Source organism: Carlito syrichta, unplaced genomic scaffold (genome assembly GCF_000164805.1).
Source record: "Carlito syrichta isolate Samal-C Ts95f unplaced genomic scaffold, Tarsius_syrichta-2.0.1 Scaffold199447, whole genome shotgun sequence".
Classification (NCBI taxonomy): Eukaryota; Metazoa; Chordata; class Mammalia; order Primates; family Tarsiidae; genus Carlito; species Carlito syrichta.
In genome coordinates this window covers 95,883-108,451 of record NW_007143543.1, presented here as the reverse complement: position 1 = coordinate 108,451, position 12,569 = coordinate 95,883, and the positions used below count along the sequence as shown (strand labels likewise).

The 12,569-nt window shown below is 53.0% G+C and overlaps 1 protein-coding gene across 1 annotated transcript in view; it reads left to right on the top strand.

Moving 5' to 3' along the window:
- Nucleotides 1-12,569, top strand: part of SMOC1 (SPARC related modular calcium binding 1) — an 83,241-nt gene that overhangs the window by 56,901 nt on the left and 13,771 nt on the right. The window contains exons 10-12 of the mRNA XM_021709369.1: nt 7,417-7,609; nt 8,138-8,220; nt 9,918-10,023. Of these exons, the coding sequence (XP_021565044.1) occupies nt 7,417-7,609; nt 8,138-8,220; nt 9,918-10,023 (382 nt within the window). The remainder of the gene's footprint in view (nt 1-7,416; nt 7,610-8,137; nt 8,221-9,917; nt 10,024-12,569) is intronic.

The window sequence follows — 12,569 nt, the reverse complement described above, 5'->3', positions numbered from 1 at the left end:
ACCTGGGTCCACCAAGGCCCCAGATCTTTGCTTCGTCTTCCTGGGCCCTACCTGTTACTCAGAGTGCTGCAGTAGGCCGTCCTCTCTCAGGATGTCGCCCTGCGCCTGCTCAGCTTCCTGTTCCCCTTTGTTTTAGCGCAGCTCACTCTCTGTCAGGACAACCTGAGAGGGTGCCCTAAACCACCACGGAGGGCCTCTGGCCTTTCTCTGGGAAGACTGCATCCTTCATCAAGGCGCCTTCCTGGGCTGCGAGTTTGGGGATTTTTTTAAAGTCAGGGTCTCACTCTGTCACCCAGGCTGGAGTGCAGCAACATGATCATGGCTTACTACAGCCTCTACCTCCTGGGCTCAGGTGACTCTTCCACCTCAGCCTCCCGAGTGGCTGGGACTACAGGTGCATGCCACTACGCCTGGCTAACTTTTCTATTTTTTGTAGAGATAGGGTCTTGTTTTGTTGTCCAGGCTGGTCTTAAACTCCTAGCCTCAAGCAATCCTTCCGCCTCAGCCTCCCAAAGTGTTGGGATTACAAGCGTGAGCCGCCACTGGGCCATGTTTTTAAGACCATCTCTGTAAGATGACCCTTTTCTCTTGCCTCATTTTTCATGTGGACTTTATCAACTTGCCTGGGCTACCCTCTCTAGCCGTTTAGTCAAACACACGTCTAGGCATTGCTGTGATTAGTGTTTGCAATCCCTTGACTTCAATTAAAACAGTTGAGAACAAAGATGGAGGTTTGGTGAAAAAGAAGGAATTCTGCCTTCAGACTACAACTCAGAAATCCTATCTGAGTTTCCAGGCTGCTGACCTGACCTATGGATTTAGGACTCAAGACTGCCCTGCTCCTCTTACCTGAGCTTCTGGCCAACCAACCTACCCAGCATGTTTCAGACTTGCCAGTCCTACGGTGACATACGCCAGCTCCTTAAAGTCCCTCTCTCTGTATATATGTGTGTGTGTGTGAATATCTATATCTATATCTATATCTATCTATATATATATATATCTGTCTCTGTCTCTATCTCTGTTTATCTCTACCTCTGCCTCTGTCTCTATCTCCTCTGTCTCTACCTTTGTCTATCTCTCTGTCTCTATCTTTATTTCTACCTGCCTCTATCTCTGCTCTGCCTCTATTTCTATTTCTATCCCTGTCTCTAGCTCTCTGTCTCTCTTTCTCTTTCTATTTCTATCTCTGTCTCTATCTGTCTCTGTGTATCTCTGTCTCTATCTCATCTGTCTCTATCTCTGTCTCTGTCTCTGTATCTCTGCCTCAATCTCTATCTACCTGTCTCTATCTCTGTCTTTATCTGTCTCTGTCTGTCTTTGTCTCTGTCTCTACCCATCTCTGTCTCTGTCTCCTGTCAGCTCTCTCTTCAGAACCTGGGTGGCACGGTCCTTCTCTGAGAGCTGCCTTCCCCCCGTCATCTTCCACACTGGTCTCTACCACCACGAGGTTCCCGTATTTTTCTCCAGAAAGTCTCTGTGTGGCCCACTGATGCCTGCTGAGTACACTAGCAGAGGGAGCCTGGGTGTCAGGGCCCTGGGAACTCTGTCTGCTCCTCCCATCAGCATCTCCTGCCCAGAAGGTGGCAACCAGAAGGAAAGACCAGCCCAAAGAGCCAAATCTCAAATCTCATGATGTTTATGTTTGTTGGCCATTTTCATTTTAGCTTAAAAAAGAAAAACTAAAGAGGAGAAAAGAAAAGGAGAAAGAAAGCCTTCTGGAAGAAGGGGCTAAGCTCTGGGCTACCGTCAAGCTAGGCTGACATGTCCATGATGTGCTTCGACCAGAGGCCCTGAGGAACGGCCAGCACTGTGGGCAGAGCTTCCTCGTGCTTCCCCTGCCGCAGCGGGATGCACAGGAACCCGGGCTTGGCCTGGGATGCGGTTCTGTCCGTCTAGTCCAGCCTAGTCTTTCTCATCCTGTCTCCCGCTCCCAGCCTCTCCGTCGGTTCTGCCTGGCCTGGCGCCATGTGGGACGGGTGGTGGACAGGCTGCTGTTTTCCACAGCCAGGACCAGCCTTGCTTCCACGGACAGCTTTTCTGCAGTGTCCCTCCTCCCAGGCAGTCCAGAGTGTATGAGGGACCCTTAGGTGAGGATGGCCCAGCTCCCACTTCAGCACCTTCCCAGGGTGGGGTTCCAGGTGGGCCTGGACAACCCACTTGTCTCCTCTCCCCTGCTGTTGCAGTCTTCCGAGTGTTTACACTTGGTCCTGGTCCATCTCCCAATCCCGGGGCCAGCCCCGCTCATGCTGCCCTCCCCTGGTCTTTCCTCAGCAGGGATGAGTGTTTCAGGACAGGGTGTGTCCGCATCGGAGGCTCCCTCTCTATCTCTGTCACAATGGGTCACAACCAGACCTGTGAAATGGATACCCTGTCTTACATTCTGGAGGGGGACTTCCTGGTACCTGGGAAATGGAGAGAGGTGGATTTTAGGATGCACACAGGAAGGTACTGAGAAGGATAGAGGTGATGATGGCCTCAAGGAGGGGCTGGCGTCTCAGTCCAGGCAGGAATGAGCTTGTGCCCCAGGGCACTTCCTGATTAACATTCGCGTGGCCTCTGGAGAAGCTGGGATCATTGACTGACTGAAGGGCTTCCAGGGGCTGCAACATTACCTAGGGGTAAGTTGGTAAACAGTTGTGCAGTTTAGATGTCTCAGTCACCTATGGCTGTGTAACAAGCACTCCAGAACTCACAGGCTAACCAGAAAAATAACTGATTCTTCTCCATGTGTCTGTGGTTGGCTGGTGGCTCCTTACCTGGTATTATATGCATTTACCCTGGATTTACCCAGGTGGAAGATCATCTGGGCTGAGTGTCCTGGATGACTCCTTGGCATGTGTGCAGTTGGGGCCAGCTGAGGGCTGAGCCACTTCTGTTTCCTTCTGGCCTCTCACTCTCCAGGGAGCAGAGCAGCTTTTGTAGTAGGTCGTGGTCTCAGGGCAGCACCCACAAGAGTGACAGTGAGAGCAATGACCTCCTGAGCCTTTAGCCTGCGCCAGTCTCACCTCTGCCATTGTGTTGATCCCAGCAAATCAGAGTCCACATGGGGGTCCACACAGGGGAATGGACACAAAGAGATGTGGCCCACTGGGGACTGTTGTGTAACAATCTGCCACACCAAGTAAAAGAAAAATAGTGGTTAGAGTAGAAATCAGACAAGGCTGGGTGCAGTGGCTCACTCCTATAACCCTAGCACTTTGGGAGGCCGAGGTGGGAGGATCACTTGAGGCTAGGAGTACGAGAGCAGCCTGGGCAACATGGCAAGACCTCATCTCTACAATAAATAATAGTCACCAGGTGTGGTGGTGTGCACCTGTAGTCCCAGCTACTCAGGAGGCTGAGACGGAAGGATCACCAGAGGCCAGGATGTTGAGGCTGTGGTGAGCTGGGATCATGCCACTGGACTCCAGCCTGGGTGACAGAGACTCCGACTCTAAAAACAGAGAGAAAGGCAGTGGGGAGAGGGGTGGAGAGGAAGAAGAAGAACAAGAAGACAAAGACAACAATGAAGAAGATGATGAAGACAAAGGAGTAAGAAAAAGAAAAAGGAAAGAAATCAGACAAGCCCGTGGCAACAAGAGGTGGTGTTGCAGGGAAGACACAAACATGGCCAGGGCTGGAGTCTGGCTCTACCACCTTCTGGGTCCACCGTCTTGGTCCAGTCACTCAGCCAGGCTGTGTCCCGGTTTCCCCTGCTGTTCAGTAAGGGTAGCAGTAGCACCAACCTTCAAGGCTTAGGGCTAGAAGTGAGTTAATACAAATGCCCAGTGCCATGTAAATGCTGACACAGATGTTAGCTGTTGTCATCTATGTCATAGTTCTGCAATGGTGGGTGAGCTGCAAATACGGTTTTATGTTTTCCAGTTCTGAGGCAAAGAGAGGAGAGCACCTAGGTGCCAAATTTACAGAGTGCTTAAGCTGTGTGGAACATTTCTGGTCTTGAGTGCAGCAATTTTGGGGTGGTCTGCAAAGATGCCGACCTGGAGGAACTCACTGTGAGATTCAGCGTGTGTTTCTCCAGAGCTACTGGTGAGGAGTGGTGCTGTCTAGAGGTGAGTGAGTCGGGCTGGACTGCCGGTTTCTAGCCCTTCTCACTCCTGACCCAGTGGATGTGGAGAAATCCAGAAATCCTCTCCCGAAGTCCAGCATCCTTGTCTGCAAAGTGAGCATAACCATAGTGTCCGCCCCACATGGACAGAAGGACACGGCCTTTAGCCTGTAGTCTGTCACCGGCACGTGTCACACCAGGCATATTTGCCTTAATTGCTGTTAGTTTATAGGTAATTTTAAGGGGGATTTTTCTCCTTGCTGGAAGATAGATGTGTCCCTGATGGTTGGTGCTTTTATGATGCACCATCCCTGTCTCTTTCTTAGAGGGCACCTGGACTTGCAGGGACTAATAAAGTAACAAATATTTTTTAAAGTAGTAAACCCTGCATTTAGCCTTTCTTTTAATTCCACACTATCCCTATTTTTCCAAATTAGTGAGCCTTATCATTTACATGACTTCATTCTCTACAGAACTTTACAGACATTGCTGTCAACATTCCAGAACAGCCTTCAGGGGCTCCCAGAATTCATTAGCAGGGCCTGAGCCCACATTCCTGCAGGTCAGGACCCCAGTGGTAAGAAGTCAGGTTCCCCTGCCCTGATCTCCTCTCTTACATCTCGCTGTCCTCTGATTTAGGGCTGCAGAAGGTCTTCACTCCAGGCCTCTGTCAGAGGCTGTTACATGAGCACAGGGCCCGGAAGATGCTGTTTTCCTCTGGTTTTGCCTCTCAATTGCCTCTTTCATGGCAAGAACTATGAAGTAGTCCCAAAGTGGCCATGCCAGGGCCTGAAGTTGGGATGCTGAAGTTGTTTAGTTGGTTTTTTGAATCAGGGTTTCACTCTGTCACCCAGGCTGGAGTGCAGTGACATAATCATGGCTCACCACAGCCAGCCTCTATCTCCTGGGCTCAGGCAATTCTCTCGCCTCAACCTCCTGAGTAGCTGGAACTATGGGTGTGTGCCACCACACCAGGTGAATTATCTTATTTATTTACTTATCTTTGGTAGAGATGAGTTCTAACTATGTAGCCCAGGCTGGTCTCGAACTTCTGGGCTGAAGCAATCCTCTTCCTTGGCTTCCCAAAGTGCTGGGATTACAGACATGAGCCACCATGCCTGGTCAGTCTATTTAATTTTAATTTCTAATTACTTTTTTATTAATTCTAGCTAATTTATTAATTTTTATTCGAATTAACTTTTCATTTCAATAGCTTTGGGAGTACAAGTGGTTTTTGGTTACATGGGTGCATTGTATAGTGGTGAAGTCTGGGCTTTAAATACCTGTGACCACCCTCTGTAGTGCACATTATACCTGGTAGGTGATTTTTCATCCCTCCCCATTCCTCAGCCCTCCCTCCTTCTGAGTCTCCAGGATCCACTTGCCATACTATATGCCTTTGTGGCCAGGTCTTCGAGCCAGGTTTCCCAGGCACCTCCCTGCCCAGCCTCTGTCTCTTTCCTGAGCTGCCTCTAGACACTGTCCTGGTGGTGGTCACAGCTGGAGGCAGTATCCAGGGCTGATGTTTGTCATCCCTTTTACACACCTGTTCTTCTAGCCAAGGAGACTCCGTTTCACGTTGTTTCTTTTGCATCATGAACACAGAAAGCTTTTAGAAAATTTTGCCAAATTCAAAACGACCTTTGGACAATGAATCTGCTGTACATCCTGGTTTCCATGATCCTGCAAGGAGATCAGCCTTTTTCCTCAAAGCGAGACAAAAAAAGGTTTTCCCGTCATCAGGCTCCTCCTTCCAACAGTACTGAGCTGCCACATGCCTCTGTGTGCACCCATGGCTTGTTTAAACACGTGTGCTTGATGAGTGTGAGTGTCCTCAGAAGAGCTGTTATTCCAGGGTTTGGGCTCCCTTGAAGAGAGTGGAGTTTCTATGCGGATCATCTGCACTCTTGTTCAGTGGGTGGCATGGTCCTCTAGGTCCTAGCTCTAAGAATGGGATTTTGTCACACCCTGCAAAAATCCAGTGGCCTGCCTTTGACTGAATTCCGATCAACTTCTTCCAGAGAAGAGTTGTGGAATAATGGCATGAAAAACTAAAGTAAATAAAGAAATAAGTCAATGAAAAAGTAAAATCATAGCACAGGTTTGGGATGTGATCCTTTCCTGTAAACAGTATGCAGGTATGTGCACCTGTATGTACCTGTATGCATATCCATGCCAAGCTCGGGGAGTGAGTGGTGCAGGGCTGAACTCTGGTGGGATGATGGGTTTTTCCAAATTCTCCTTTTCAAAAAATTCGTTCTAATAAGAAAGGAAGCCCAGCATGGTTTTTAATAATAGAAACAAAAGCAAATCAAAAAGAGAAGCTAGGCAGGTCAACTGGTGGCCTGGATAGAATTTTCAGGTAAGAGCCGGCAGCACAGGCACAGATGCCATGTGTGACCCAGCCCGGGCCTGGTTCTGGGGAGGTCGGGCCTGCTGCTCTGGCATGTGCCCGTGTTCCTGGGTGCAGAACCCTTCCTGTGGGGTCTGTTATCCCCCCATCGAATGGAAGCAGCGTTGTGTGACCATCCAAGTCCATCCAGCCCATCTGTCCAGCTGTGTTGGCAGGTAGGAAAAGTAGGATTGACCTTGTTTCTGCTTTTCTTGGGAGTTGAGTGTCTCCACACACAGGCTAGTGGCCTATGGCCCTGTCTGGATGTCTCGGCTGGAGAGTGTCCCAGTGCATCGGCTGGGTGGCAGCCCTGTCTGTGTGTCCAGGCTGGGGAGTGTCCCTGTGTCAAGGTTGGTAGACTGCAGCCCTGTCTGTGTGTCCAAGCTGGGGAATGGCCTTGTGCACAGGCTGGTGGCCTGCAGCCTTGTATGTATGTCCAGGCTAGAGAGTGTTCCTGTGCACAGGCTGGTGGCCTGCAGCCCCATCTGTGCATCCTGGCTGGGGAGTGTCCCTGTGCACAGGTGGGTGACCTGCAACCCTGTCCTGCCGTATCCAGGCTGGGGAATGTCCCTGTGCACAGCCATTCTTACATCAGCTCACAGGCAGCCAGGCTCCTGTACCCTCCTCTTGGAGCCTGTGGACAGGGCACAGTAGTAGCCACTCTGAAAGCACTGAGGACATTTCAACCTGGGGCCAGCACTGCTCTGAGTCGTGGCAGCCTGGAGGCCTGGCTGGTGTGCTGTCTGTCTGGTAGGAACCCTGATGGACCCTGGTGGCAGAGGACCACTTGGAGTCTCTGAAAATTCATCCCCGCATAAGCTGGTATGGGAGGCACGCTCTGGCGTCAGCCAGGTCAGTTGTCAGTTTCTCAGGCCAGCCCAGTCCTTGCTCCTGAAGGTTCAGGTACTGGGTGCAGAAGCCAAGAGTGAGCCACAGGAGGAACAGTCACTGCAGGCAGTGTCTTCTCTTGCAGAGAAAGTCCACTCGTGTGACCAGGAGAGACAGAGTGCCCTGGAGGAGGCCCGGCAGAACCCGCGGGAGGGCATCGTTATCCCTGAGTGTGCCCCTGGAGGGCTGTACAAGCCCGTGCAATGCCACCAGTCCACTGGCTATTGCTGGTGTGTGCTGGTGGACACAGGGCGCCCGCTGCCTGGGACCTCCACACGGTAAGCCACACAGACCATCCTGCACCTGGCTGGTCCTGGGCAGGAGGTCCCACATCCCGATCCACGGGCAGCTCCCAACACGGCTGTCCTGGTTGGGTAGGAGGCAGGTCCTAGGAGACACCTTTTTGTTCACCAGCTGAGGGCTTCTGGGAGGAAGAGCCTGGGGCCTGGGTTCTGATCACAGGTCTGCCCTTTTCCAGCTGTGACCTTGGGACAGTGCCTAGCCTCCCTGAAACTTCATCTCTTGATGAGAAGATTATTGCCCTTTCTGAGCCCCCAAAAAAGTCCTTGTGCCGCTCTAAGGGACATTGCTGTTATGCTTGAGTGGCTAAAATGACACACCTGAGCATGTTTCAGTGAGTGCATGTATTCCAACAGGGCCCTGTGGCTGCTGGACAACTCAGGGACGTTTTGCTGCCAACCTCAAATGCTGTGGGCTTGGTGACAACACAGGTCATGGCTAGGCAGCAGTGACAGATACAGACCCAGTTGCAGCCCCCTCTTGACCCCACGTCTCTCTCTTCCCAGCTATGTGATGCCCAGCTGTGAGAGCGACGCCAGGGCCAAGAGTGTGGAGGTGGACGACCCCTTCAAGGACAGGGAGCTGCCAGGTGGGCATCGTGGGACCCCTTCCAGGTCCTCCCCTATTGCGCAGAAGTGGCCTTGGCCCCGTGTTTGTTTTCCCATCTGTCTGTCTGCAAAATAGGGCCGGAGCTTTGGGACCTGCATCCCCTCCTGGGACTTGTCCCTGGTGAGTCCTGTGCCCGTGTGCATGTGGCTTCTCTTCCTTGCATTGCCTTTTCAGCTTTAAGGCATAGTCATGGTGTTAAAACCCTTCCCCAGAATCCTACGGTCCTTTCTCCATCCAAGGTTGGTGGGGACAATATGTTGGGGACTGTGAGTTGTCTTCTCCACGGCTGTGAAGAAAGGACAGCTTACAGGGAGGTATGCCTAAGGGGTGTGGGTTGTGTCTGTCACCTGTCCTGCAGAGACAGATGACCCCTGGAGACCAGGAGTGTGGCATGAGACACACAGGAGGAGGCCTGAGACCTCAACATGGCTGCCGTGCTGGTTTCTCCCATTTATTGCCATCTCTACCTGCAAGTCACAGTGAGATGACCGCATGTTGGTGGCTTGCAGTCTTGTCTTGACTCAGCACAAAGTTGGGTCAGCACTGGGAGGAACTGAGCTGCCTTCCCATGACCTGTCAGGCTCCACATGAGAACCGAGAGCCTGAGAGTCCAGGAGTTTCTGAGTGAGGCTTGCAGAAATTGCCCAGTCACAAGAATGACATCATGGAGGCTGGGCACCTCCCCGTAGCCATGCCCTCACCTAAGGTGAAGGGAGCTCTTACCAAGTACCAGACACAGGTGTCATCCAGTGATCCAGACCCTCACAGGGCCGCAGAGAGGAGATGTGTTGTGTGCAGATGATGGCATACATGCCTTTGCCAGTGATCGTGGCGGGTGCTTGGGAGGCAAGGGGCTGGTGGAGGGCAGGGAGCATCTGCTCAGACACCAGCTTCTCCCAGGAAGATTTGAGGGGAGAGAGGGAACCGGTGGCTGCAGGGGAGTGGAGCGTGGGGGCCCCTAGAGCCCGCTTGGTGCTGGTGATTGTGAATTTGCAGGGATCCCCCTCCCTGCCTGGTTGTGCCTGTCAGTTACATGGTGTGAATGTGGAGAAGCATGTCTGTGCCCCGGCTCGGCTATTCTCTGCTGTTCTTGCTGGAGTCTCACAGGGAGGAGAAGAGGAACACAGGACTTGGGAGGGTTTACAGGAAGCCTCTGCTGCTGTGATGCAAGCTGGATGGGGGGATGCGAGAAAAGGAGGTAGCTCTTGGATGGAGAGGGCGACAGGCCTGCTGAAGCCAGCCTTGCCCCCAGTGTCCCTCCTTCCCAGGAGCTCCCATGGCTCCTGACGCTCACCCCGGGAGCAGTGTTTTTCCCACATTAGGATGCCGGCCTGGCTGTGAGCTTGAGTTCCCTGGTGCATTGTGGACCACAGGAGGTTGAAGACTGGTGCGCTGGTCATTGTGCCCCTTGTGTCCCTGGCATCTGACGCTGTGCCTGAGCTGGTGCTCAGCAGACACCTGTGAAAGGGATAAGACTGCACGTGTCACGTCCGCCTGGTCGGCTGGTCCTTCACCGGGTGCGGGCAGGTTGACTCGGGAGGTTTCTGAGAACTGTTGAGCTGCCCTCCCGTGGGTTCGGCTGGACAAGGACTTCGGGGGCCTGGGGGTGGTGATTGAGAAGCCATCAACTTGACTGTCTGCCTGGCAAATGCCTTCAAGTCTCTGTGTCTCTCCTAGGCTGTCCAGAGGGGAAGAAAATGGAGTTCATCACCAGCCTGCTGGATGCACTCACCACTGACATGGTTCAGGCCATTAACTCGGCAGCGCCCCCTGGAGGTGGGAGGTGAGAATGTGAGCAGGATGCAGGCCTTGGGGGTGGGAGTGGGAGTGGACTTTTCAGCAGGGAGGATGGTGGTCAGCTGGGGGGGAGGGGGAGGGCCTGAGTGGAAGGCCATCTTTATTTTGAAGCCAGGTGCCCCTGGCTATGCCCACTTCCTGCTCTGAGTCTCTCTTTCTTATTCCACAGAGCTGCATGTCTCCAGCTTTTAGGCGCCTGGTTTACAGGCAAGCCCAGAGCTATCTGGAGATGTCCAGCTGTTTATCTCAAAAGGGACGTGTTGGATGAAGAATTCTGGTGGTGGGAAAGGCGGCTTGTATTGGGGTCCTGAGTGATGGGAAGGGCAGCGGCAAATCAGGGTCATGAGCAGTGGGAAGGTTGGTGGCGTATCAGGGTCCTGGTTGGCAGAAACGATGGCGGCATATCAGGGTTCCGGGTAGCGGGAAGGGTGGCGGCACATTGTTGTCCTGGGTGGTGGGAAGGGCAGCAGTGTTTTGGAGCCTTGGCTGGAGGGAAGGGCGGCAGTATTTTGGGGTCCTGAGTGGTGGGAAGGATGGTGGTGTATTGGATGGCAGGAAGAGCAGTGGTGAATCGGAGTCATGGGTGGCAGGAAGGGTGGCGGGGTATCAGGGTCCTGGGTGGTGGGAATGATGGTGGCATATGGGAGTCCTGGGTAGTGGGAAGGGTGGCAGCATATCAGGGTCCTGGGTGGCAGGAAGGGCGGTGGCACATTGCTGTCCTGGGTGGTAGAAAGGGTGGCAGCGAATTGGGGTCCTGGGTAGTAGGAAGGGTGGGTGTCATATATGGGGCCTAAGTAGCGAGAAGGACAATGGCTTATCGGGGTCCTGGTGGCAGGAAGGATGCGGCATATTGGGGTTCTGGGTGGTGGGAGGGGCAGTGGCATATCGGGGTCCTGGATGGCGGCAAGGATGGCTGCCTATCAGGGCTCTAGGCAGCATATGGGGGTACAGAGAGGGCCAGGAGGGAGCATGATACCCTCTGTGATTTCCTTCTCTTCTGAGCAGGCAGGAACCCTGGGCAGGCGAGCTGGATGCTCACAGTCCATCCTAGTTCAGGAGTCCATGTGGGAACGGAGCCATCCTGACGTGAGACTGAACTGCCTGTGCTCCCCAGTAGCTGGGCGCACTAGTTAGGGCCCGTTAGGTCAATCGGTTGGTGCAGGCACAGCCACTCATCTGTTTAGTGCCTTTTTTTTTTTTGAGTTGAAGTCTCACTCCGTCGCCCAGGCTGGAGTGCAGTGGCATCCTCATGACCACCCCAGTGTCAACCTGCCAGGCTCAGGAGATCCTTCTGCCTTAGCCTGCCAAGTAGCTGGAACTATAGGTGCGTGCTACCATGTCCGGCTAATTTTTTGATTTATGGTAGAGATGAGGTCTCGCCAAGTTTCCCAGGCTGTTCTTGAACCGTGGGCTCAGGCAATCCACTCACCTTGGACTCCCAAAATGCTGGGATTACAGGTTTGAGCCACTGTACCTGGCCTACTTATCACCTTTTGAGCACGTAAGACATGCCCAGGAAGCCCAGACTTCCTACTTCTCTTCACCACTTCTGTTCCTAAGGCTAGGACTAGGTGTCTGGGGATCGAGGCATGTCCCACCTCCCAGGATGGGGACAGAGACACATACTTACTATTTAATGTAGTCAGTGCTGACAGACGTGGGAGAAGAGAGGAGGGTTGTCTACCTCAGTCTGGAGGGGTCAGAAAAGACTTCCTGGAGGAGGTGACAGCTGAGCTGTTTTGAAGGACAGGCAAGACTTAGCCAGTTGATGAAGGGACAAAAACATTCCAGGGAGAAAGAAAGAATATTGTGACTCTAAGAAAGTGCAAATCTGTAGTTTGGTTTGGCTGGGCTGGGTGGATATGGGAGGAGGAGGAGGGAGAAGGAGGAGAGAGGAGGAGGAGGAAAGGGAAAGGGGGGGGAGGAGGGGGAAAAAGGGGGCAGAGGAGGAGGCAGGAGAAGGGGAACAGAGGGGTAATGATGAGATGGAAGAGGTGGGCAGGAACTAGATTTCAGGGGGCCCGTGGCCATGCAAAGTGAGGCTTCTGGTTATAAAGTAGAGGGGAGGCCAGGCAGGGGCTGCAGGAGACAAGGTGGGGGGGTGTGTGTGTAGGCTTCTTACAGCAATGGGGGAAGTACCCTGTGCTTGTCAGGGATGGGCAGGCTGCTGTGAGTGTCTGTGGCTCACCACAGAGGGGAGAAGGCTCAGCAGGCCCATCTCCTGGCATCTGTGAAGTGATGAGGATGAAGACTGAGACTGGCTGATGTGCCCTGATGGGAGTGGCTCAAGGAGCCCCCACACTCAGCAGCCAATCTCCAAGTTAGAGGACAGCATCCGGTCTTCAGGATGCTTGAAAAAGGCATGTTCAGGATGAAAAAGTACCTGTTGTTTCATGCAAAATCAGGCATGAGATATTTATGTTTATTAGAAGAGAGGGAAGCCGGGCTCGGTGGCTCAGCCTGTAATCCCGCGCCTTTGGGAGGCTGAGGTGAATGGAATGCCTGAGCCCGCGGGTTCGAGACCCGCCTGGG